Below are 22,375 nucleotides of genomic sequence, written 5' to 3' on the forward strand. Positions count from 1 at the left end.
CTCTTTTTCTTCTATGTATTTAATGGATACTTGAAAACTAGTCAAATACGAGTTATTAAAAATAAAATCTTTTTTTTTTTTACACTTTTGCCTGTTATTAAAGCTGTCTTTCTTTAAAACTTACAGTTTGACTCTGTTTTTCTCTTCATGCATTCTCACAGGTCTTTCATACTAATCTTTTATTCTACTGTCAAGATTTACTATAACTTGTGCCCATAACTCGTGTAATGGAAAAGTTAACATGCCATCCACGCACTCCTTTTATAGCTCTGCAGGAGGTGGAAGAGGTATGTTGACATTCCTCTAACACTTAAACCAACCAGAACTCCTTTTGAACACACTCAGGTAAAATTCTCCTGACTTAGTTACTTTACACTGATTAAGGTTCATTAAATTGCTAAGAAGGAGACCAACACTGGAATATTGCAAGTATATTATAAAAAACATTACTGTAACAATTGACTTTTAAAATCTTCTCTATTCCTGCTGTTGAAATATGGACTGTATTTTCTTCCTACTTGCTGCCAAAACACTAACACTTAAAGAGCTTCATTTATTAAAAATTATTTTTCTTCACTTGTGATCATATTTTTCCAATTTTATTTACTTAAAGCAGGTATCAGCTTGTCACATACACAGCCCCCTTCTCCTCTAAGAGCCTGTCAAAATAAGAACTGCAACAAGTATATTCCTTGACTCCCTGTTTCGGCTTAAACCTTCCAAAGTTGTATTTTCCAGTTGTAAAGTTTTAGGTTTACTTTTACCCACAAATATGACTCTTATCTCATTCTGATCTAACATTTGCTCGGCAGAGAAAAGAGAGTGTATAACTTCGTTCAACCTCCCATTTTTTTTTCTCCTTTTCTCCCAGGAAGGCATTGCCTGAAGGATCTCTGGATTTGCATCCACAGCTTTGTGCTTTAAATCGTCAGAGGGAAGCACACAGCAGCCATGGATCAGAAGAGACCTGGTGCCTTTCAATAGTGATGCAATTTGCTGACAGAAAATAGTAATCCTTTGTAATGGTTTACCACAGAATTTACAGGGAACTGAATGAAAAAGGTAGCCTGGGAAAACTTAAATCTTCTGACTTAAAGGAGCCTGAAGGGGAAATGATACAGACTCTCTTAACTAAATGCTGATGTATCCCATATAAATTTTGAACATGATCGCTCACACCTTTATCCCACATTTTTGCCTGAAACATTATATCTTTCTTTAATAACCTGGTTTCTTTTATTTTCCTGCATTTGCTTTTGCCAGGTGCCTCATCGAATCCATTTTTTAGTCAGCCCTTTTCACTCTGCTTGCTTAATGGCCTTCTTTGCCTGCTTCTGACCTAGATTCCATTAAAAACATGCCCATAGTAAGTGCTTTAATGTTGTGCTTTCAAGTTAAACTTCATCCAGAAAAACCTCAGTTCTAAATTGAGTCCAGACCACTAAGTCTGATTTGAACACTGATAAACTAAAGTTTCTTGAGGAGAACTCAAGTTTCTCTACTGGATTATTGCCCATCTTCAGTTTTTGAGGTTTGCTATTGTCCAAAAAACCGAGATTATTGCTCTTCCTGTTAACAAAACGTAACCAACAATAAAAATCAACATACAATCTTCACAGTGCTTCTGTGAGAAAAGTCCTATATGTTTTTTCAGCTGGTATATATTTTAACCCTTAGCTTAATAAAGTAGGTAATTTATTCCAGCTCAGTAGTTAAAAAAAAAAAGGCATCATGAAGTTTTAGAAAAAGGAACTGTCCCCAAGGGTGCAATCCACATCAATGCAGAAGTACCAGGTCAATCTCAATTTCTTATCCCAGTGCTGAGAGGTGCTGGAGGAAGTAGCTGATAGGGGTGTCAATCTACATAGCTCTGAAAGAGGTAAAATACTGCACCTGAGTACTGTGTACAGCTCTGGAGCCCTCAACACAGAAAAACAAGTGGGTCCAGAGGAGGGCCACAAATATGATCAAAGGGATGGAACACTTTTCCCACAAGGAAAGGCTGAGAGAGCTGGGGTTCAGTTTGAATAAGAGGTGGTTCCAGGGAGACCTTATTGTGGCCTTTCAGTACTTTAAGGGCCATTTAAGAATGATAAAGACAAAGTTTTTAGCAGGACAAGGGGTAATAGTTTTAAACTAAAAGAAGGTAGTTTCAGAGAGATACAAGGAGAGTATTTTTATGGTGAGGGCAGTGAAACACTGGCACAGGTTGCCCAGAGAGATGGTAGATGCCCCATCCCTGGAAACATTCAAGGTCACATTGGAGTGGGCTCTAAGCAGTCTGATCCAGTTGAAGATGGCCTTGCTCATTATAGGAGGATTTGGACTGCATGACCTTTAGAGATCCCTTCCAAACCAAATGATTCTGTGATTCATGTGTTTTGTAAAATGATTTACTGATTTTCTTAGGACTTCTTGCTAGAAAAAGGGAAAGATGATATTCTGAAATAGGCAACCAAGTGATAAGTGATTCTAAATGTAATAATTTTGACTGAACCTTCACAACTGCTAATGGTACTTAGGTCACTAATCCAAAGTCTGCTTCCTGACGTTGATTTTGTAGAGTCAGAACACACAGTCATAAAACCTGGTAAGAGCAGTTTTGAATTCATCTGTTGATAGAATGGTCATGTTTGGAGACATAGCTAAGAATTTAGGGGGAAATATTAACCCAAGCTAAATACAGTCTCAACCCACTGAATAATTATAGTTTGAACATAGAGATTTCCTACACACTTGTACTTACCAGGCAGCTGCTGAAGCCCACCATCCTAGTTGTAAAATATCTGTTATCGTAGGCTGGGAAAAAAACAAGTGATTATGTTATTTGTATAAATACCTGGAGACTTTTAATAGAATGTCAGCCACTGTACATGGGACTACTGACCACATAAGCAGAACGAAGTCCAGCTCCTTGTTTTGGTTCTTCTTCAGGATCACAGACTGATTGATAGTCATATGACTTGTTGAAGGCATACAGGGACATGTTAATCAGGTTTCGCATCAGACCAGGATCAATCTCACCAAAGAATCTTCCAATCTGATGAGAGAGAATATAGAGACATCAGATAAAGTATTTCCCAGTATAAATCCATTGGCAGCCCACCAACCTAAGGGCAAAGTACAAAAAATACAACTTGGTAGAAGTATGGCATCTTCAAGCATAAATAAGACTGTAATAAAGAATAATAAAAAAACCTGGAATTTCTGATCCAGTGATATTGTTGTGATTCAGAAATGTTATCTTTAGGGTAAGTTGACAGTAAAAAGCTGCTTTTATTTTCTTTTAAAAATTCTTCCCGTTGATTTTCATGTTCTATCCTTAAAAAATATACATACCTGTTGTGTATATTCATCTCGATTTGACATCAAAAGAAATCCACCATCGTCAAGGATAACACAGTCCACATGCTATTGTAAGAAAGAGTGAAATAGGTTTTACAGGAAAGATTTGTCAATATAGCACTCTGTAAGAAACTATTTTTTCTTCAACACATTAGAAATATCTTTAAAACTATGTGGTTCAGGCTAAATCACAAACTCATAGCCAAGGGCCATGTTTAAGCTATAATAATTAGCATTATCAGCGTAATAAAAGTCTGAACAGATCAAAGGCTTATTTGTGGCTTAATTTCATAGAAGTTCTTTTGTAAATTCTTATTTGCTCAATACTTTGTGAGCTCCAAGAATGCTATATCCTTATTAAATCTGATTATAACTGAAACTCAACTCATAATAAGGGACTACAACTTCTCATGGGCTTCAGCCATGCCTAAAGTCCTTTTCCATTTGCAGATTTCAATAGTAAAAATCTTAAGGACAGACTCTCAGCTTGCTAGTCATGATTCTTTTCACTTGCCAAGGACTGTAGTGGGATTGTGGGATTCTTCCAGCTGCCAGGTGCAGTAACAGGAAGCCCACTTGTTCCCTATGCTTTGCACTTTGTAAAAGATCCTTGTAGCCAGAGATTGGAGAGATAGCAGTGAGGTCAAATAGATAACCTCCCAGAGTACCCTTTTTAGATGTAATTCTCACATTTAATGGTCTTCACACTCTACAAAAGAACTCAGAAGACCTGAGCAGAGGAAAGCTTTTAAGTTCATGGCAACACTTGATATGGTGACAGTCCCTGGAGTTGTGCTCTCCTGAGTGCCAGCAGAGCAATGGGGTCCTCTAATCATAAATGTGCTGAGAACCAGGGAGAGGAGGATGACTAATGACTGTTGAAAGGCACATCACATACTCTGGTGCTTCTCAGTCTGCATTTATCCTTCTCTGAGGTAATTCTAATGTTGGGGTTTTTTTTTCAGATTTTTTCAAATTATTCTCTTTTCTCAGAATTTGTCTCTTGCTTTGCAAATTACTGTTATATTTTTCTCACATTTCTCTTCACATCATTCTCTATTGCTTTTCTTGTATTTTTTTCTTTACGCTAGTTATCATAACCTCACTGCAATAATTCTTGCAACAGGCACATCACCTAACTTTTATGCCCTTTCCCCCTCTCCCCTCCTAACCTTCATCTGTCTCAAGACACAAACAACTAAGCTCTGTTTTCTGTAACATTAACCCTCAAATAACAATGATAGAATCTTTGTCTTAGATAAATCTAGAGAGAATGAGTGAATTTTCATAATGTCAGATATCATAAACTGAACGTATTCTTACCATGCTATTTCTCTCACATCCACAGATTTCACTGTTGCACTAAAAAACAAAAATACAGTAATCTTCACAAAAATGTTACAAAACTCTCTGTATTTTGCAGTTATATTAATCTATCATGACAGGAACAAGTGACTCTACTTTCAGTATCTATATATTAATATAAATTTTGAGTGCATGTCATTTATTACAAATTTCTCTCTGAACAATTCAGTAATTATTCAGTAATTATCAACAGCACAATCTGCCTTTCCCAAAAACTCTGATACAGGTCCCTTTACAGATATGTTCAATATATTAGAGATAAATAGTTTGGAGGACGTGTCAGAATGTCAGTGTTGTGAGCATAAAGTAAAAGAGAAAGAACAGGTACATTTCCATGTGTTTGGGGTATGGAAAGAAAGTTTTCAAAAAGAGAAAGCTTCACCAGTCGCAAAGTGTGGGAATTCTACATGATAAAGAAAGCCCATCAACCCAGTTATCTTTTATGGCTGTTGATTCCTAACATGTTATTCTTTCATTCTTGCAATATGTTTGCACATACGCACATAACTGTGTCCTTGCATTACATCCTGAGCAAAACAACTATCAGATAATGTCCTCAACCTCATAGTAAATCTGAGATATTCAGCTTTCTTTCTGTTTTTCACCTATGTATCTTTGTACTCAACTGTCCTTAGCATTTAGGCAATGCATCTGCTTACCCACTGACCTACAGCTCAAATACCTAAAACAGCCAGACACCAATGCCTGAAATATAGAACCCACCAAGCAACATTGCCTCATCCAATATGGAACTTATGTTCCATAAGATTTTTCATTTTGTGCCTCTCCTTTACGAATTCAGTATCAGTTCCATGTTTTTCCTTTCATTTAACTTTTCCTTCTTCCCACTTACATCTAAGCATTAGATGTATGGAATGATGAGGTTAAGCATTTCCTTAAGTTCTGCTATAATGCTGCAGTGTTGGCTGCAATATCAATCCTTACTGTTCACTATTTACCCATCCTCCATATTAAATAAAAATAGATCCATCAATTCTTCAGCAGATTTTATTCACTGCTACAGCATAATCTTGTGGAGAGCCTACTGGCTGGAATATGTCATTTTTCTTTGCTTTTATCCATGTTTTATAATTATGAAAGCAAGATATGTACAAAATACAGCCTATTTCAACATAGATTTATTTTGTGCATTCGGATGATTTAAATACCACAACTACTTGGCAATTTCACATCAGTGTAACTCTGGCACAAAGAGTTAGTAGACCTATTTGCATCTGAAGCTTTGAGAAATGCAAATAAAGTTCAAAAAAGACTTGGTCAATTGCTTACCAGGCTCTTGATTGTGGTTTTTGTGAAATTTTCCATCCAGCTGGTTGCATCAATTTTTATTCCAACAACTAACAAGAAATACATGAAAGACTTTTTTAGTAAAATGAAAAAAAAAGGTAATGTAGAATCTTAAAATAAAGGGGAAAATTATAAGAACATCTAAATCACTGAACTGCAGAAGGGTAAAATACGAGTTTTGCTCAGTTGTCTGATCACCAGCATCCTTCATGAGACTAATAAATTAAGCACTCTTACTCAAATACAACCAGATATTTGGCCTGATTTCCTCTAGCAAGGTTAGAACTGTTTCACAGAAAATAATGTTATTATAAAGTGAAGTGCCTTTGAAATTTCAATTAACTTTCTAATTCACTGTTGAGCAACAACCAAATAACTAAAGTAATTAGAGTTTCGGCACCATTCTGTCTTACCTGCTGGCTTCAGATGTTTTCCATTAATGTCTATTTCCACAGCCTTGCTTACCATAATACCTGATTCATAGCTATTGGCACCACTTTCTGACAGTATAGAAAGGGAGAAAACAAAAAACCAGAAAAAGTTAGGATGATATAAAAGCCTCTTCCTCTGAAACTTAAATTATTACTCAAATACCCAGAATGATTAAAAAAAATCCTTATCCAAAAGCACTGACCCAGCTGTAGTACACATCACCTGTGGTAGCTCAGATACCAACACCTGCATGACTAAGAGAAACACTTCTGCTTAATTTTTTTCATTCACTTTTAGTGCACTGTTTGACTGCTTCATAAAGTTACTGTAGCCTTTTTGCTTCCGCAAACAGAGCCATGAATAGCTTTACACATGTGAGCAGTTCTGTTAAAACCAGGAGCAGAGCCAAAGATTTTATCCTGCTGTTGTTTATGAATTTTTCAATGCAGGGTATACTGACACCACTCACTAACCAACAATTACTGTTCTGACAGACTTCAGCCTGTTTTCAACACTGCTTAGTATGAGAAGGCAAGTTAAAAGTACATTCCCTTGAGCTATGTGAGGAACAACAAAGGCTTCAGGGAATTCAGTTAATTATCTTCTTTATATTTTATTTTATTGAGAAAAAATGCAATAAATAATTATGAGATAACAGCACTAAAATATCCCATATGTTTAGGAGAGGAGTATATTGTTTGTGGTAGCATCTGCTTATAAACAAGCTTAAGAAGGTTGATGGTGCTCACATCAGTCATGAGCACTTACTGTTGTGCATATATAACTTTTAAATGTCACGATAATTCAGACAAATTGATTTTGGTGAGTAATAGAAATTAGAAATAGAATTCAAAAGCAAAGTTTAAATTAAGGTGGTGCAGTGGACAGAGTTGTGAACTCTGGACCTTTTTACCTGCTGCCCCAAGTCAGGTTTGGTGCTGAGGCAGCATACAGAACTCAATCCAAATATAACTTTTTAGGTAGTATTATTGTCTCTGAGTGCAATTTTATTTCACTTCCTTTTAAAATAATTCTGCTAAAGTATCTCTGTAAAAAAGTGTTTCAATATGTTTAATGAACACCAGTACTCTGGATATTTTCAACTTCATTAATTCTGAGTATACAGGGCCACTGGAGTTGATAAAAAATTATAATGACCCTGGTTTGGTGCCCTCCTAGCTGCCTGTTCCTCAAAGGGGTATTGTCCCAAGATTTCTTTCCTTATGAAGTGTCCCACTTGCATCTTTTGTCAATGACCTCGACTGGTATGGAAAACTTCCACTTATATTGGACTAGCTAGCTCTAACATTTTGAAACAGTGATGACTTACTGTTGTAATATGGAGCTGTGAAAATATAGTTGTTATTATCTAAACTCCTTTTATAGAAGCTGACTTCATAAGTTTCAGCATTTTCCAACCAATCTTCTCCTGCCCTGAATACAAAAAAATATTAGTGATCAAAAAAGACAGAATCTCATTAAAGTTGTGCTGCAGGTTATTTTCTTTTAATGTTTCACGGTTGGAAAAAATGTCAGATTCATTCTTCTAGTCCTCAGATTTTGTCAATTTTCACCGGTTAACTGGCAGGTGTCATTATTTAAAAACAAAACAAAACAAAACAAAAAACTTTTGAAAAAAAAAGAAAATAGTATTCTTGGAACAATATGAATCCCGTCTCATCACTTTTAGATATATAGAGTCAAATATAACTGCAACACTACTTACAAGAAATTCTAAACCAACTTTTACAGCCCATGCTATCTCTTGAGCTTAATCTTAAAAGATTTAATATCATTAATAACCCCAAAATAGGAAAGAAACTGACCTGAGGAGTAAAATTTGTTGTTATTTTCACATTTGGGGGAAACACAGAATAAACCAAGAAAACAGATAAATCTACCATTTACCAGTATGTCTCTACTGGTGCCTTCACTATTCCCAGTTACTCATGGGGGTGTCTAGTTTATTATAAATCCAATTTCGTATTCCCTTTTTGTCCTCTGGTAATGATACATTTTTCTCTCTTGAAGTCCCTGGACCATTTGGCCTGATCTTAGTTTAAAAAAAAATAAATCACCTGTTACTTTCCAGTATTTGCAGCCTGCCAAACAACTGGGTGCTTGGGAGTAATTAGGGATTAGCAGGGCCCCACTGCTACTACAAGGGCATTGCCTTTATTGCTGTTCTACACTGATTAGAAACTTGGATTGCAAGGACCTGTCATGAAAATAATGTTACCAATCAGTTTGAAGCAGTGACACAGGTAAAATCAAAGAAAAACAAGACATTCCATTCATTTCCTAACTATCAGTACAGATTAGACTGTAGAAGACTGTAGTTTTTCATTCAATAAATCCACTGTTTAACATTCTACCCTTTCATATTTCAAAATTATCATATTATACTATTTTATAATAATTCTTACCTTTTGGGGAATACTCTAGTAATTCCACCATCTGTAACAACAAATTGTGCAACAACTCCATCACTGTAAAAAAATAGGATTTAAAATGAAAACTCACTGAAATTCTCACAAGTTCCTATGTCAAGGATTGCCATTAAAGTGCATAATTGTGAATTAAATACCTATTCTTTGTAAACATTAACTGCATATCTGTATATACACACAGATGTGTATTATTTTAAAATCAAACTATGAAATGCATTAAAAAACTCACAGTCAATAAAAAGAATACTTACAGAGACAGTTTACTCCAATAATTTCGGGCAAGTTCATCTGTAAATCCTGCATCCAGCAAAACTCTAATGACCATATCGGTATTACCTATCAAAAGAGTTAAGGCACTCATCTGAAACCATATGAGATGGAGTTGCATTAAAGGGCAAAAATGAAATTCTGAGTTGTCTAGTCACAAAATTTGGACTATTTCTATTAGACATACTGGCCAACTTCAAATTACATCAATTAATTAGTGTGAAATAGATTGCTCTCACACTGTTGAATTCACTTACACATTTCCTTTATTGTATCCTAAAAAACTTATCCTTGTGTAATAGGAATAAGTAAGGTTATAAGGGTATAGTTCCCAGCTTTGCAAAATCTCTATTTTAAATCTGGAAATATTTTTAAAGCATGTTTTTAGTAAAACACTTTTTATCTTTTTAAGGGGATATCATGTTTAAATTTCTTTAAAAAGGTGGTTTGAAGTCAGTGCTTTTCAAGTATCTTTTTCAATACCACTTTGGAAGAGAAAGTTCTTATAGTATATAGATTATTCCTTTTGAAAAGCATTTTTAGCTTTTAGTGGTATTCATTCCTTTAGTTAACACTGTTTTCTTATTAGGGAGACTATTTTTAAAGTAACTTAATTATTAGGGAAAAAAAAAAGAAAAAAGCCAATTTTGACATGTATTCCAAAATGAAATATAGAAATACGTAGATAAAATTTTGGAAAAATTACTTATTAAGCCCTGTTGTTTACTACAATATCACTAAATGTGTCCTCAATATTTGCTTATATAGGTAGTGAATATTAAATTAGAATTTTTAGTTATTAACTGCTTTAGTCATTGGAGGTGAACACTTTCATTTTCAATGCTGAATCAAGGGATTCAAACAAAATTTCAGTCAGTCAGCAATGTGTCAATGAATAAGATCACCCTACTAAAAAGTACCTCAAACACCTACACATACACACAAAAATAGCCTTTTGTGAGAAGATCTCATATCTAAGTGCACATTCCTCCAGTTACATGGTCTAACAGAGAGATCCTTTCTGAACTGATCAGTGATCCCTGACAGAAACATGTTAAAAAAACCTGAGGAATGCAAGACAAAAAAAAAAAAAAAGTTTATTCCAACTATTTATAAATTACTAATAATGCTAAACAGATGTATGTGTGCAAAACCAAATCCAAACATCAAATTTTTCATGAGAACAAGACTTAAATACCTTACTGATGGTTCATTCAAAAGTGTTTGTTCTAAACAGAGGTTAAGGCCCTATTTCAAAACATGAATCCCAAAGCTCAGGGTCACCACTGCAGCAGTTACATGGATCTGTGGTCTTGAGCTATTCAAGCCCGAGTGAGATCTCTTTAACCTATTTGTGAACCAGTAATAGAATCTCCTTATCTTTTGTTCTAGTTGGCTATTTTGGTTCTGGACTCCTTTACTTAGTTTGGAATAAAATGATAAGAAAGTAGACTGAAGATTTCATTACAAGAGTTTGAGTCAATTTGGGACTTTGGCTTATACGCTGAAGTGAAAAAATATAAATTCAAAATATTTGGAGTGTATTAAAAAGAATCAGTAGTTATTTGATGCTTGAACAGAATGCTGAGAGGAATTATGGACAACACTGGATGCAAAATGCCCCAAAAACTTTCTTAAATAGAGCCAAAAACTTGCAAACTAATTTTACAATCTCTATCTTGGATAGAAAATCCTGACACCAGATATATTTCTACTAAAAAACCAAACCCACAGGATTTGAGCATGACCTCTCATTTATTAGCAAGTATTTTTCTAAGGAAAACTTTCAGTGAATTGAGAAGCATACTTACATGATGAACTGCTTGGAGTATTTCTGTCAATAAATTCATTGAAATTTAATAGAAATTCAGTGTTGTTTTCTGATTTTTTTACGTCATTACAGTATTCTCTGAAAAACAACAGAATATCAGCCTTCTCAGATTTGTTCCCTTTGCTACTAAAGCAGACAATTCTAAAGCCCAGTAGGATTGTACTACTATGATGAGGAAGCTGCCACTACTGTGCCAATTGACTGCCACGTTCAATACTGAATAACGACTGTAACAATTATTTCAGGCATTACAGGAAATAAGGTGTTCAAGTGCCTGCCTAAATCTGATTTAGAGGAAAACTGCATGTATGAAAATAGGGCATAGTTTCCCAGAAAAAACTCAGGACTGTGAAATTAGGAGATCATAATCTGTAAACTAAATATAAAAATGCCCAGTGAATTTAAACAGCTCCTAGGTTAAACTGTACTGGAAAGTACAGAGCCTGCTGGTGAAACATAGTCACTTCATGCTCAACTAAGGCCAGATCTATGAACCTATTACCCATAGGACTTGGAAGAAGTATTAAAGGCAGTTTTAATAAACATAAACATATAAACACTCTTTGTTTTGACATATGCAAAACAGATAAACAATAAACTATTCTTTATACCATGTAATAAAACACTATATCATTAGGTAATTCACTCAATGCAAGCAAGCAAAATAAAAGTCACTGGGTATTTTGGAAGTAAACATTGGATGGTGAGTGGCGTTAAACAACTTTAATTAAAATGTAGAGAGTATTTAGCAGTCAAGCAGAGGGCTCTCTTTTTTAAATGAGCTTTTAATATTTAATGAATTTTACTAACAAAAGAAGTATGTTCAAGTATTTCATATGACTAAGATGTCTTATTACCCTTTATTTATGTCACCACAATCCTGAAATACTATAGGCAGACTTTGCCTTCCTATACCAGTATTCACATTTAAACAGAACCACATATCAAACATACTTTGTTGATGTAGGACAGCCTAACAACTAGGGATTTTTTGGAAACTGCTAACTGGTACAACTGATTATCAATAACCTCAGTCTTTCAGAAAAATAAATTAAACAGTTAAGCTGAGATACATTTTAAGATAGAAGAATTTTACATACCATCAATCTAGTAATGGAAATCAATCTATTAATTGAAATTTAAACATATATAGAAAATTATCAGATGAGTAAGGAATGCAAAAATTCTCAACTGATCTTAACTGTACAGCATTTCCTTTATATATCATAACTATCTTTTAGACACACAATTTTTAAAAACTGTTTATCATACTAGGTTTCCCTTGCAAACATAAATTTAAAAGGCCAACAAGGTCCGTACAATTTCACATAAAAAGCCCCAGGGGACTAATGAATTTAATAAATTTTCAATCACTTAATAATTTTTATGTTCAATTAATCAAAAATTAACTCATCCTTAAGTGATAGAGAGCTTTGAAACCCTTCGTCTTGAAGCTGGGAAACATCTTGACATAGGTATTATGGAACTTATTTTAAAAATGAGAGCCTAAGGTACAAAGTTGTAAAATCTTAAAAGTCAGAACCATAAGAAATGAACTCACATGTATAAGTTTTCCATTAAAAAAACTATATCAGATTTTACATCTCTCTTTGATTGATATAAACAGGAATCAGAGCCTGAAGATGCTATTTACTTTCCAGCAAGAAGATAGACAATTTTTTACCAAAATGAAACTTTATTGGTCAAGTCTGTATTTTTTATGCGCCATTAATCTGATCAAATGCCTGTTTGCTGAAATAATACTTATTATTGGGAAATTAACTAACCTTGGTGCTATAAACGTATAGCCAGCTTCATCAAAATGATCAAGCTTCAGTGTTTCTGAAACTACAAAGATGAAGAGTAAACACCAAGTAAGTGAATTAGGATTTTTGCCATCATTTCTCTTCTCAAACTACTAGGTTAACTTTTGCATGCATCCATGAATTTAGAAAGAAATGTTTATTTTGAGACACTTTCCTACTAATATACTGTGTACATCTCAGTATTTCACAGTATAGGAAGCAATTATCTTATATACAACATACATCTGGAAACAAGAAGATATATCTAACAATTTGTTTAAAGGGGACATTTAATTAGCATGACAACATGAAAACATATGAGATGTTTTCATTAGAATTACAATCCGATACAAAGAAATATCTGGGACACTAATTTGTTAGAAAATGAAGAAAAATTCTACTACTATTTTCTGCGATACAGTTTAAAAACTTCAATTGTTTTAACATCACTGTCAATCCTACTGAAAATAATGGTTTTAATAGCTGATATCACTGAACATTGATAGGACCAGACAAAGAAGGATTAGAGATTAGCAACATATTGAAATGTGCATGAAAACAGAAAAATACTTCACTTTTTTTCCCCTTTCTATTGCTATGGTACCCAATGATTATGGAGAAAATCCTGAGGTGAGTAATACAGAGGAGAATATCCAGTAGGAATAGGAATATAAGTGAAAAATATCAACTGCAGTAAACAGAAGGAAATTGAGCAACAAGAATATACTTGCCCTTTTTGATTGTGACTATCCATCAGAAAGAGAAAGCAGGGAAACAGAAAAAAACAGGGTAAAGCACAAGGGGTCACAAACCAATATTTTATTCAAACAGCCCCTTGAATAAAAATATTGTACATAGATAGATCAAAGGTTCAATTTACATACAGCTATAGTCTGGAAAAAAAAGGACAAACATCTCTGAAGACTGAAGAATATGCCCTTCTCACTTATTTCTCAGTACCTTCTATATACTGTGGCTATTTCAAGGGTCTGTTTTGCAGGTTAGATTGATATAAGTACAAAACCAGAAGATCTAATCCATCAAGATAACCATATTCTTTCCTTAAAACTTTAATTTTAAACTGCTTACTATTGGACAAAGTTACAAAATAAATCACTGATTATTAAAAAGTTGCCATATCCGACTTCATATGCAGGAGGAAATGGTAGAGGAAAGTGATATAGTGCTACCAATTTTTCTCTAAACTAACAGTATTTATGTCTGTCAGAGTTTCATTGTGCTTTTCTAACTTTCTATTTAACTACATACTTGTTCTAAGTATAAAGTTAAAAGGCTGTGATAGGTTCTATTTCATGTACTATCTAGACTACATATAATAAACAAATAGCATTTCAATATTGACAAGTGTAATTTCTAGCTATCTCTCCAGAATTGGTAAATGGCTTGAAATTAGTCTAATCTAAAAACAGAATACAAATGTCCACTAAAACTATATGTAAAATGCAAAATAAAAGCCTAACTGCAAGCCAAACCACACAGGGCTTTCACACTGCTTTATTCCTACAGGCAGCAGAGGTCATCTGCTAAATATTATATAGTAACTAAAATACAAAAAATGCTTTATTATCATAGTCTATATCACTACATTTTGCTAATAGAATGAAAAAAATCCGGTATCCAGACCCTTAAAATGACAGCAACAGAGGATACACAAAGCAATGATTCTATAGGCACAGAGCAAGGAGGAAGGGATTGTCAGTGAAACTGGGGTACCTGCACATATTCTATTTTTATAGAATATTTCTTGCACCTTGAATGTTACAATGGATTAGAATCATTGCTGCAGATTTTGGGTACATCATGATAACATCAGTGAATTCCACAAAAGTTATGAATTTCAAACATTGCTTTTTAAGTGAATCTGAGACTTGGCAATACTAGACAAAACCAGGAAACCTTTACAGTACTTACATTTGGCTTGAGTTATTGGTTCTTCTATTTTGGCTTTAATATAATAAAAGCTGTATGATGGTAACACCAATGCCAAGCTGCAATAGAAATTAGACAAGTAAAGCAATTATGTTATTTCCAGCAGTTTTCCACTTTCAGCTTCTCTGTGTTTTGAAAGCAATCAATAAGTTTGGAGATTGGATCATTATGAGATGAGATGATGAGATGAGATGAGATGAGATGATGAGATGAGATGAGATGATGAGATGGTCACACAGTGACATACCAGTCTCACACTTTGTAAGAGACATGAGTAGGTTTATGTCAGTCCTGAGCTTCCCTGTATTTACTTTCATTCTTATTTATATTTTTAAGTATAAATGCATTTTTTAACAGATAGGTAAGGAATTTCCAAATAATTGCAAATAAAAAAAAAAAATAAATTATTTCTTGTATTTCCCTCTGACACATTTAACATCCCAGTGTAACATGTACAGTGATCGCTGACTGCAAAAACATCATTTAGTACTGCACAGATTTGCACACATAATTTAATGAGAGAATCTCCTTCCACTAATAAAGCAACTATCAATATTCATTAGAAAATGCATCTGGCAATACTTGAATTCACATTATAGTCAAGATCCAAAATATGTTTTTAATCATGCAGTCACCACTAATAACTTTTGAGCATAATTGTGTAATATCATTTTAAGACTTGCAGAGATTTGCCACATATTTTCTTTTAGGTTATATTTATTTTTGTTCAAAACATATAAGACTATTTGCAGCTAAATTCAATATATATGTAGAAGAGTTCAGGTCTAAAAAGGTATGTAAAGGACAGAAAGTATGAGTAATCATTAAATAGGTATCATCATCTGCCAGGTCGCATCCTTAATTTTCGCACTTGGATTTCATCTGTGCAGAACTGCAACAGTTTCTAATGGATACCTGCAGAAATTAACATTAAAAAAGTTTTACAATTGAGCCATAAAGGAGCTGACCTTTAATGGCACATTTGCCATTTAAACAGAATGTGAGTGAGATTGCTGAATATTTAGTGATAGCCTTCTACCAATTCTCCTCTAGGGAAATCAGTGGTAGTTTACCTGTCATTAACAGTTACTGCTAGCAGAAATTGCTAATTAAAATCTATAATTTTATGTTTAATAGGTTTTCTGTAACGATACTCCATGGATTTATTGCTGTACCTCATGCCAGGGAGCTCAGGAGGAACCAAGAAGTCATATAAATCAAATGTATTTCTCTAAAGATTGCTAGATGGCAGTCTGATAAAAAACTTCATTTTCTTCTATAAAGATAGAGGCAGTTCAACAGAAAAATGGGATGGTGACTAAAAGATCCTAGGTTTACATTCTCTTGTTAAAACTGATTTGTTTGTTTTTATATACAAATTAATGTTTGCATTCTCAGGGACTGTAACCTGGGATCCAACTTGGCTGAGGACTACTGTAATTCACCACAACAAAAACAGACTTCTGGTAAATATTTGACTCAATATTTGTACCATGAAGTTTTGAACTAGAGTAGTTTAACTTTTCTGGGACTTGGTAAACCCTATCTTGTTTTGGATAATGTAGTTTCTACATTCTTTCTAATGTTACAGAGCTGTGTGCTTAAATGATTTTGAAATAATATACAGTGCCAGTGTTGCATTCAAGGGGGGATGTTTTTACCCATTATTTCATTTGATCCTGCTGCCATTGACCAGGTAATTTTTACATACAAAGCAGAATCCATGCTAATTAGTTAAACTTGTCAAAAATAGATTCAGATTTCAGAGATAACCAGTAGCACAGCTCCTGCTCCTAAGGTCCCATATGAAGGTTAGAAAGATCATGTTATAAGCAATGACTGTGACTGAAAAGTGTTTACATAAAACAGGTCACATTTTTTTATTTAGACCAAAACATTGCATCTTTCTTTTTAATACATATATTAAAGCAGGTACATGGAGATAGTGTAAAGAAAAGTTGAAATAAGAGGGAGAATCTAACAGAAGGTATGTAAGAATCAAAGCATACTGTGATACAGCAAGTAGGAGGAAAAGTGATTCTTAACATCAATTATAAATAATGTTTTTTCCTACATAAATCTCAAAAATTGGACAAAAAATGAGGTTCTAGTCCTTAGAGCAACAAGGAAATCTGTAAAGGAACCCAGAAAATCCTACAGGTCTGAATACAAAGATCATCTTGTCCTGATTTAGCTAGTATAGAAAATGTAATGTTGAAAATATTAACCAAAATAATCCAAAAGAACATTAAACTAAGCAAAGGAAGTCAGTGAAGTGAGTTACCTGTAATCAGTGCCATTCACAGCAGTCCATGTATATGTTCTGTTTCCTTTATCAATATACCTCTATAAAGAGATATTAGTAAAAAAATAAATTTTTAAACTCTGGATCTTCAACAAGTATGACCTTTCTTTAAGAAATACAGTGTTAAATTAAAGAAAAATCTGTCGGATTTGTATTATTTTTTTTTTGCTAAAAGCATGAGTTGAGCTGCAGCTCCTTTTCTTAAATATTTTCCAAATGTATATTTTGCAAAAGAATCAACTATATAACTATATAACTATATATATATAACTATAACTATATTTATTGAACATTAGTGGAATGTAAATTTAAATAAAACCAGACAAACATGATCTATAATTTTCCCTTTAAAAATCATTACCCAGACATATGCAAACCTTTTTCTATGTGATTTCAATTCAATAAAAAAAAAATTATCTCTTTTATGGATCATTTTGCAGTTAAACTATGAATAGAAAAAAAACGACCAAAAAATCCCCAAAACTCAGTTGAAAAAAGGCTTACCTACAAAATCTTTAACATCAAAAAACACCCAGTGCCTGTGCTTTCACGTACTGGCAGTACTGGCTAAATGCATTTAAATTTGAATCATAATTACAGGCACAGCTAGGTAATCTTGATTGTACAGACACCCTATGCTGAACTTACATGTGTTTCTAATCTTGTTAAAAGGGCCTTGGATTTGGGAAAAAAATAAACACTGAAGTAAATGTTTATTTTTAAATAACTTAATACATTAGAATAAGCTTTACCATTTGTTTTCTCGTGGTATGAAAAATAGTGTCATATCACAGTCCCACAGTTCCCCATAGATTTAATCATGAATCCACCTGGCTGACATTGTTTTACTCAGTTTTTCACTTTGAAAACTATAATTTTATGCCAGCTGCAACATATTATATCATTATTTTACAATCAGAGTTTTGTAAGTATGCCAGCAATGAAGACTATACAGCTGTTGCACTGAAACATTACAAACATTGGTGAAAGGTACCACAGGTATATCTCTGCCCTCTTTCTTTCCCTGTGGTAAAAGGACAGTGAGAAAACTACCATGACTGTGGAAAAGAAGTGTCTTATTTGACTTATAAATCGAAATCTTCTCATTACCTGATGACTGCTTTTCAGTACAGAATGACAGTGTAAATAATTTAATAGCAATTTTGGAAAGAAAATCAAAAAAGGATAAAAGAAAAACAGAAAAAAAGATGTATATATCAGTGTCTAATGACCTGATATATTTCACATTTAAGGTAAAAAGATGGCTGAAGAGATTCCTAGCCAAGCCTACTTATATTCAATGATGTGCCCATACTATTACTTCAGCTTAAGACTAAGTAGACATTTGAACCTAGTGCTGGCAGTCCCTCCAAATCGGGCACAGGGTCATGGGTCACACACCAGGTATCTCCACAAAAGAAAAGCAGTGCCCAAGGTGGGAGGGAAGGAAGAGAAGAACTGGGCTGTTTTTAAATCCTTTTGTGAGTATGCTTGAAAGCAAATTGGTTGAGACCTTCCTTCAAAGGTAACCCATCACACGTCCTCATACATCAGCTCCCATTTACCTTTGCCTACTTCATTATTGAGTGGTCTGAGATCATCTCATCCCCAGCTATCTCTGCCAAAGAACCCACACATGTTATTGCAGCTTTTGTGACTCTTTGGTTTTCACTACTGCCCACCCCGGCTGCCAAATGTGGCAATGCTTTTGTTCCTATGGCATCTTCTCTGTTAGTTGGAAAGCCCCTGAGGCCTTGGGAGACTCCAGTGCACCCCACCCACACTCGCTACAAGTCCAGTCTCTATGCTGTAGTATGAAGTCATCTCCCAAGACACTGCTGGGGCCAGCTGCAATACAAAAGGAAAGCAATGCAAACTTAAACCAAAAAGCAAAACAAAAAGAACATAAATTTGAAGCCTGAAGACTACAACTGTCAGTTCAGAGCAACCGACCACATCAGCCCTTTTTATAAGAAAAGATATGAAGCTATCAAGTGCTAAGTGATCCATGGCTCATGCATGGCCCGTGGTTTAAAGCAGTTTTATTCTGGTTCCAGCAGCCTGGAGCTGGGAGGGAGCAATGGCCTGAAGCAGCCATCATTGCCAGCCAGCTCTGGCTGCTCCCTTCTCTCAGAGAGCTCTGGGTAGAGGAAAAAAATCTTGGGCCATGATGCAAGGGAAGGTGAGGGTAATTCATTTCATTGGCACTTGAAGCATCTGGGATCAAAAGGCTTGGGATATTCTATTCAAACACAGACTGTGGTCTGGCCCGTGTGTAACTGGCACATTCTCACGCACCCAGGGATGTTACATTCCTCCCTCCTGCCCGGGTGCTGTAACCGACTTCAGCATTTGCAATGCTTCCCTCTCTCCCTCTTTGGGCAAAGAATTGCAGGACCTACTGTTTCAGGTCTTTTGTATCAGAAAGCCTGAGAAATGTAAGAACAGCCTGAAATCTCTTCAACATGTTTGCCATTAAAGCAATTTCTTGTACAACCCTAACCATGTTATTGTATTTTTGTGACCTTCTAACCCTCCATCTTCTGACCACCTACACAGAGCCCTTTTCACCCATAGGCTTGGAAAGGAACTCCTTAAACAGAACAACATAAATCTGAAAATGTCCCAGCATGGAGTCTCTCCTTTCTGGAGCAGTTTATCCTCAGCACAGATGCCAGCAGGAATTGGGACTCTCTGACAGTGGGTCAGGAGTGACCAACTCTCCCTTCAAGGAACATGCTGGTGGTATCTTAAACAGCATGGGCTCATGACACAGATGAGGGAGCAGAACTGACATCCAAGAGGGCTTATCTTCTCTGCCCTAGAAAGGGTGTATTTGTTCACCACCCTCCACCAGTGGAACCACTCAGGAAAAGACACATTTTTTTTTCACATAGCGGGATTGACCCAGAGATTGTAAAGCAGCATTGTAAAGCTTTGTTTTGGCATTTTACTCTGAGAAAGCACACAACAGAGTCCTGATAGAAGGTAAGGGGACTGCTGATACAGGTCTCTGCTTTAGAGGAACATGGGAAGAGGTGAAAGGCAGTATGAAGTTGGATACAGAGAATTAGTGTGGGCATGTTTAATGAGATCATGGGACTCCACAGGGTCAAGGACCATAACTTTAAGGTATGCTTTATATCTGGACAACTTAAGTGTGTAAGGTTTGAGTTGACTTGGTTTTCCTCATAGAGATTAATGTAGTTCTGCTGTCTATATGATTATATGATCATCACTATAATCATCTTTCAGCTAAGATCACCTTGCACAGTTTTGAAGAACTTGAGATTGGTGACCTGTCCTTATTTGCATTCCTATTAAATTACACAATCAGAAGCAGAATGCTTTGTCAGATCCAGTACAGATACTAAGAAGCTGAGGAATGGTTATGAGACATCCATCTTTGGGTCATCAGTAAACAAAAGACATAGACCTGTTGTGGTAGATTCAGATGAAGGGCACAAGTATGGTGAGAGGGCTGGAGCACCTCTCCTATGAAGACAGGCTGAGAGAGTTGGCGTTGTTCAGCCTGGAGAAGAGAAGACTCCAGGGAGACCTTATTGCAGCCTTTCAATACTTCTAAGTATGTCTCCAAAGGCCTGTTGCAGATCCAAGTGACCATGAACTAGACATTCTGAAATCACAGCACGGATGAATTATCGAGACGTTTGAGAAAATTCTCCTCCATTTTCAGTCTCATTTAGCAAAGACAACATGGGCTCTGCTACTAATTTTCACCCACGAAGACAAGTAAGTTTCTACCATGTTTAAAGCAAGAATAGACTAGGAATACAAACCACTTTTTTCTGTCAAAGTGAGAACAAGTATATAAGAATCTTCCCTCCATGTAGGATTGATTCAGAGAAGTGGTAAAAGGGACTGCTCAGTATTGGGAGTAGTTTAAAAGTTAATACCAGTTAAGACATTGAATGGAATATAAGTAAGGAATGTGTTGTTTTTAACAGAATAAACCCACTCTATTCTCCAAGGCCTGTTTCCTATCGACTTAACCTGATTAGTTTCTTTCTGCATCATATGTCTTGTGAGAAGGAGGAAATTTCTTCTGGAACATTCTGACACTTAAGTACGAACAGCAGAGTTGTTGCAATATCAAAGTTACAAGAGATCAACAGGAAAGGACAGCTAATATCATACATGGAAAATTAACTGCAGTTCCAAGAAATTCTGCCAAGTATTGTTAAAGTGTGCTTATATATACGGATGTGCAGTGTCTGCTAAATCATTAAATTAGCTATCTTCAAGATAGTTTATATTCAGAGTAAAAAATTTCAAAAAGCTGTTGTACAACTGTAACTGAGGGGCATACTCTGGCCAGAACCGCTCCTTCAGAACACCAGTAATCATTTCTTCTCATTAAGGTCCCAGAGAAGTAGAGCACAAATGTAAGGATCAATTTTGAATATTTGCTATTACTAGGAAATGTTTCTATGTATTAAAGAAAACAGCAGCAATGTTTATCAGGAACAAGCATTTTGGACAAGAAAATAAAGAACTCAACAAGCTATTTGGAAAGTACATGATATAACTGTAAGATGAATTTGCTTATCCCAAATAGTCTTCATTTATGGCATAAAAATTTTAATTTTTTTTCTCACTACTTTCTTCCCATTCAACCACAATATAAACTACCAAACCCATCCTCACACATCTCCACAAGCAAATTAAGCATTTTGTTTTGGGATTCATACAGAGAAGTAGGCTGGGTCCATTTCCTGGTGAACAGAGTGTAAGACCTCATCAACAACTGCCTGATTAATGATGCACCAAAGAAACCAAGAAACAAAACAATTCTTTTTTTCATAAGAACATATTTTTTTTTTACTATAAGCCAGTCAAAATAGCAAATCTAGAGGGAAAAATGGTAAAAACTGTCATTAAAAAATGTTACATCACAGCATTTCACCATTTCTCAGTATTTTTCTGGTTTGGTTTGTTCCTGTAAATGTAATTCCTTGTGTTCCTTTCTTACCTCATCTTGGGACTTGACCAGTGTTTCAAAAGTTTTTTCTCCACTTTCTCCATCTATCATTTTTTTCCGAATCTATTAGCATGGGAGAAAAGGGAAAAGGAAAAGAAAGAAGGTATAAGGGTTGCATTTTACATGAATTATCTTTTCAGTGTTCAAAATATTTCACAGAAACACAGAAAACAGTAATGCATATGAAAGGCACACCTTTTGTCTAGCATTTCTTGTGCCTCCCAGCACAAGTAACATTGATTCACAAAAACATTTTTGTACCAGTTTGAGAGAAACTTGTCTCTGAAGTAGCCATTTCAAAAAAACTTAAGACAG

General features: G+C 35.0%; 1 protein-coding gene across 3 annotated transcripts in view; it reads right to left on the reverse strand.

Annotated features, from left to right (window-relative positions):
* Nucleotides 1-22,375, reverse strand: part of CACNA2D1 (calcium voltage-gated channel auxiliary subunit alpha2delta 1) — a 330,506-nt gene that overhangs the window by 18,306 nt on the left and 289,825 nt on the right. For 2 of the 3 annotated variants that reach the window (XM_051772865.1, XM_051772863.1), the window contains 14 exons: nucleotides 22,052-22,123; nucleotides 17,038-17,099; nucleotides 14,721-14,812; nucleotides 12,786-12,846; nucleotides 10,979-11,076; nucleotides 9,152-9,236; nucleotides 8,877-8,939; nucleotides 7,781-7,884; nucleotides 6,432-6,518; nucleotides 6,001-6,068; nucleotides 4,669-4,707; nucleotides 3,340-3,411; nucleotides 2,888-3,040; nucleotides 2,747-2,799 (listed from right to left, as the gene is read on the reverse strand). In XM_051772865.1, coding sequence (XP_051628825.1) covers nucleotides 2,747-2,799; nucleotides 2,888-3,040; nucleotides 3,340-3,411; nucleotides 4,669-4,707; nucleotides 6,001-6,068; nucleotides 6,432-6,518; nucleotides 7,781-7,884; nucleotides 8,877-8,939; nucleotides 9,152-9,236; nucleotides 10,979-11,076; nucleotides 12,786-12,846; nucleotides 14,721-14,812; nucleotides 17,038-17,099; nucleotides 22,052-22,123 — 1,109 coding nt within the window. The remainder of the gene's footprint in view (nucleotides 1-2,746; nucleotides 2,800-2,887; nucleotides 3,041-3,339; nucleotides 3,412-4,668; nucleotides 4,708-6,000; nucleotides 6,069-6,431; nucleotides 6,519-7,780; nucleotides 7,885-8,876; nucleotides 8,940-9,151; nucleotides 9,237-10,978; nucleotides 11,077-12,785; nucleotides 12,847-14,720; nucleotides 14,813-17,037; nucleotides 17,100-22,051; nucleotides 22,124-22,375) is intronic. The other variant, XM_051772864.1, reaches the window with a different exon arrangement.

This window comes from Manacus candei, unplaced genomic scaffold (genome assembly GCF_025592945.1).
Source record: "Manacus candei isolate 608988 ecotype Guabito, Panama unplaced genomic scaffold, ASM2559294v1 h1tg000160l, whole genome shotgun sequence".
Lineage (NCBI taxonomy): Eukaryota > Metazoa > Chordata > Aves > Passeriformes > Pipridae > Manacus > Manacus candei.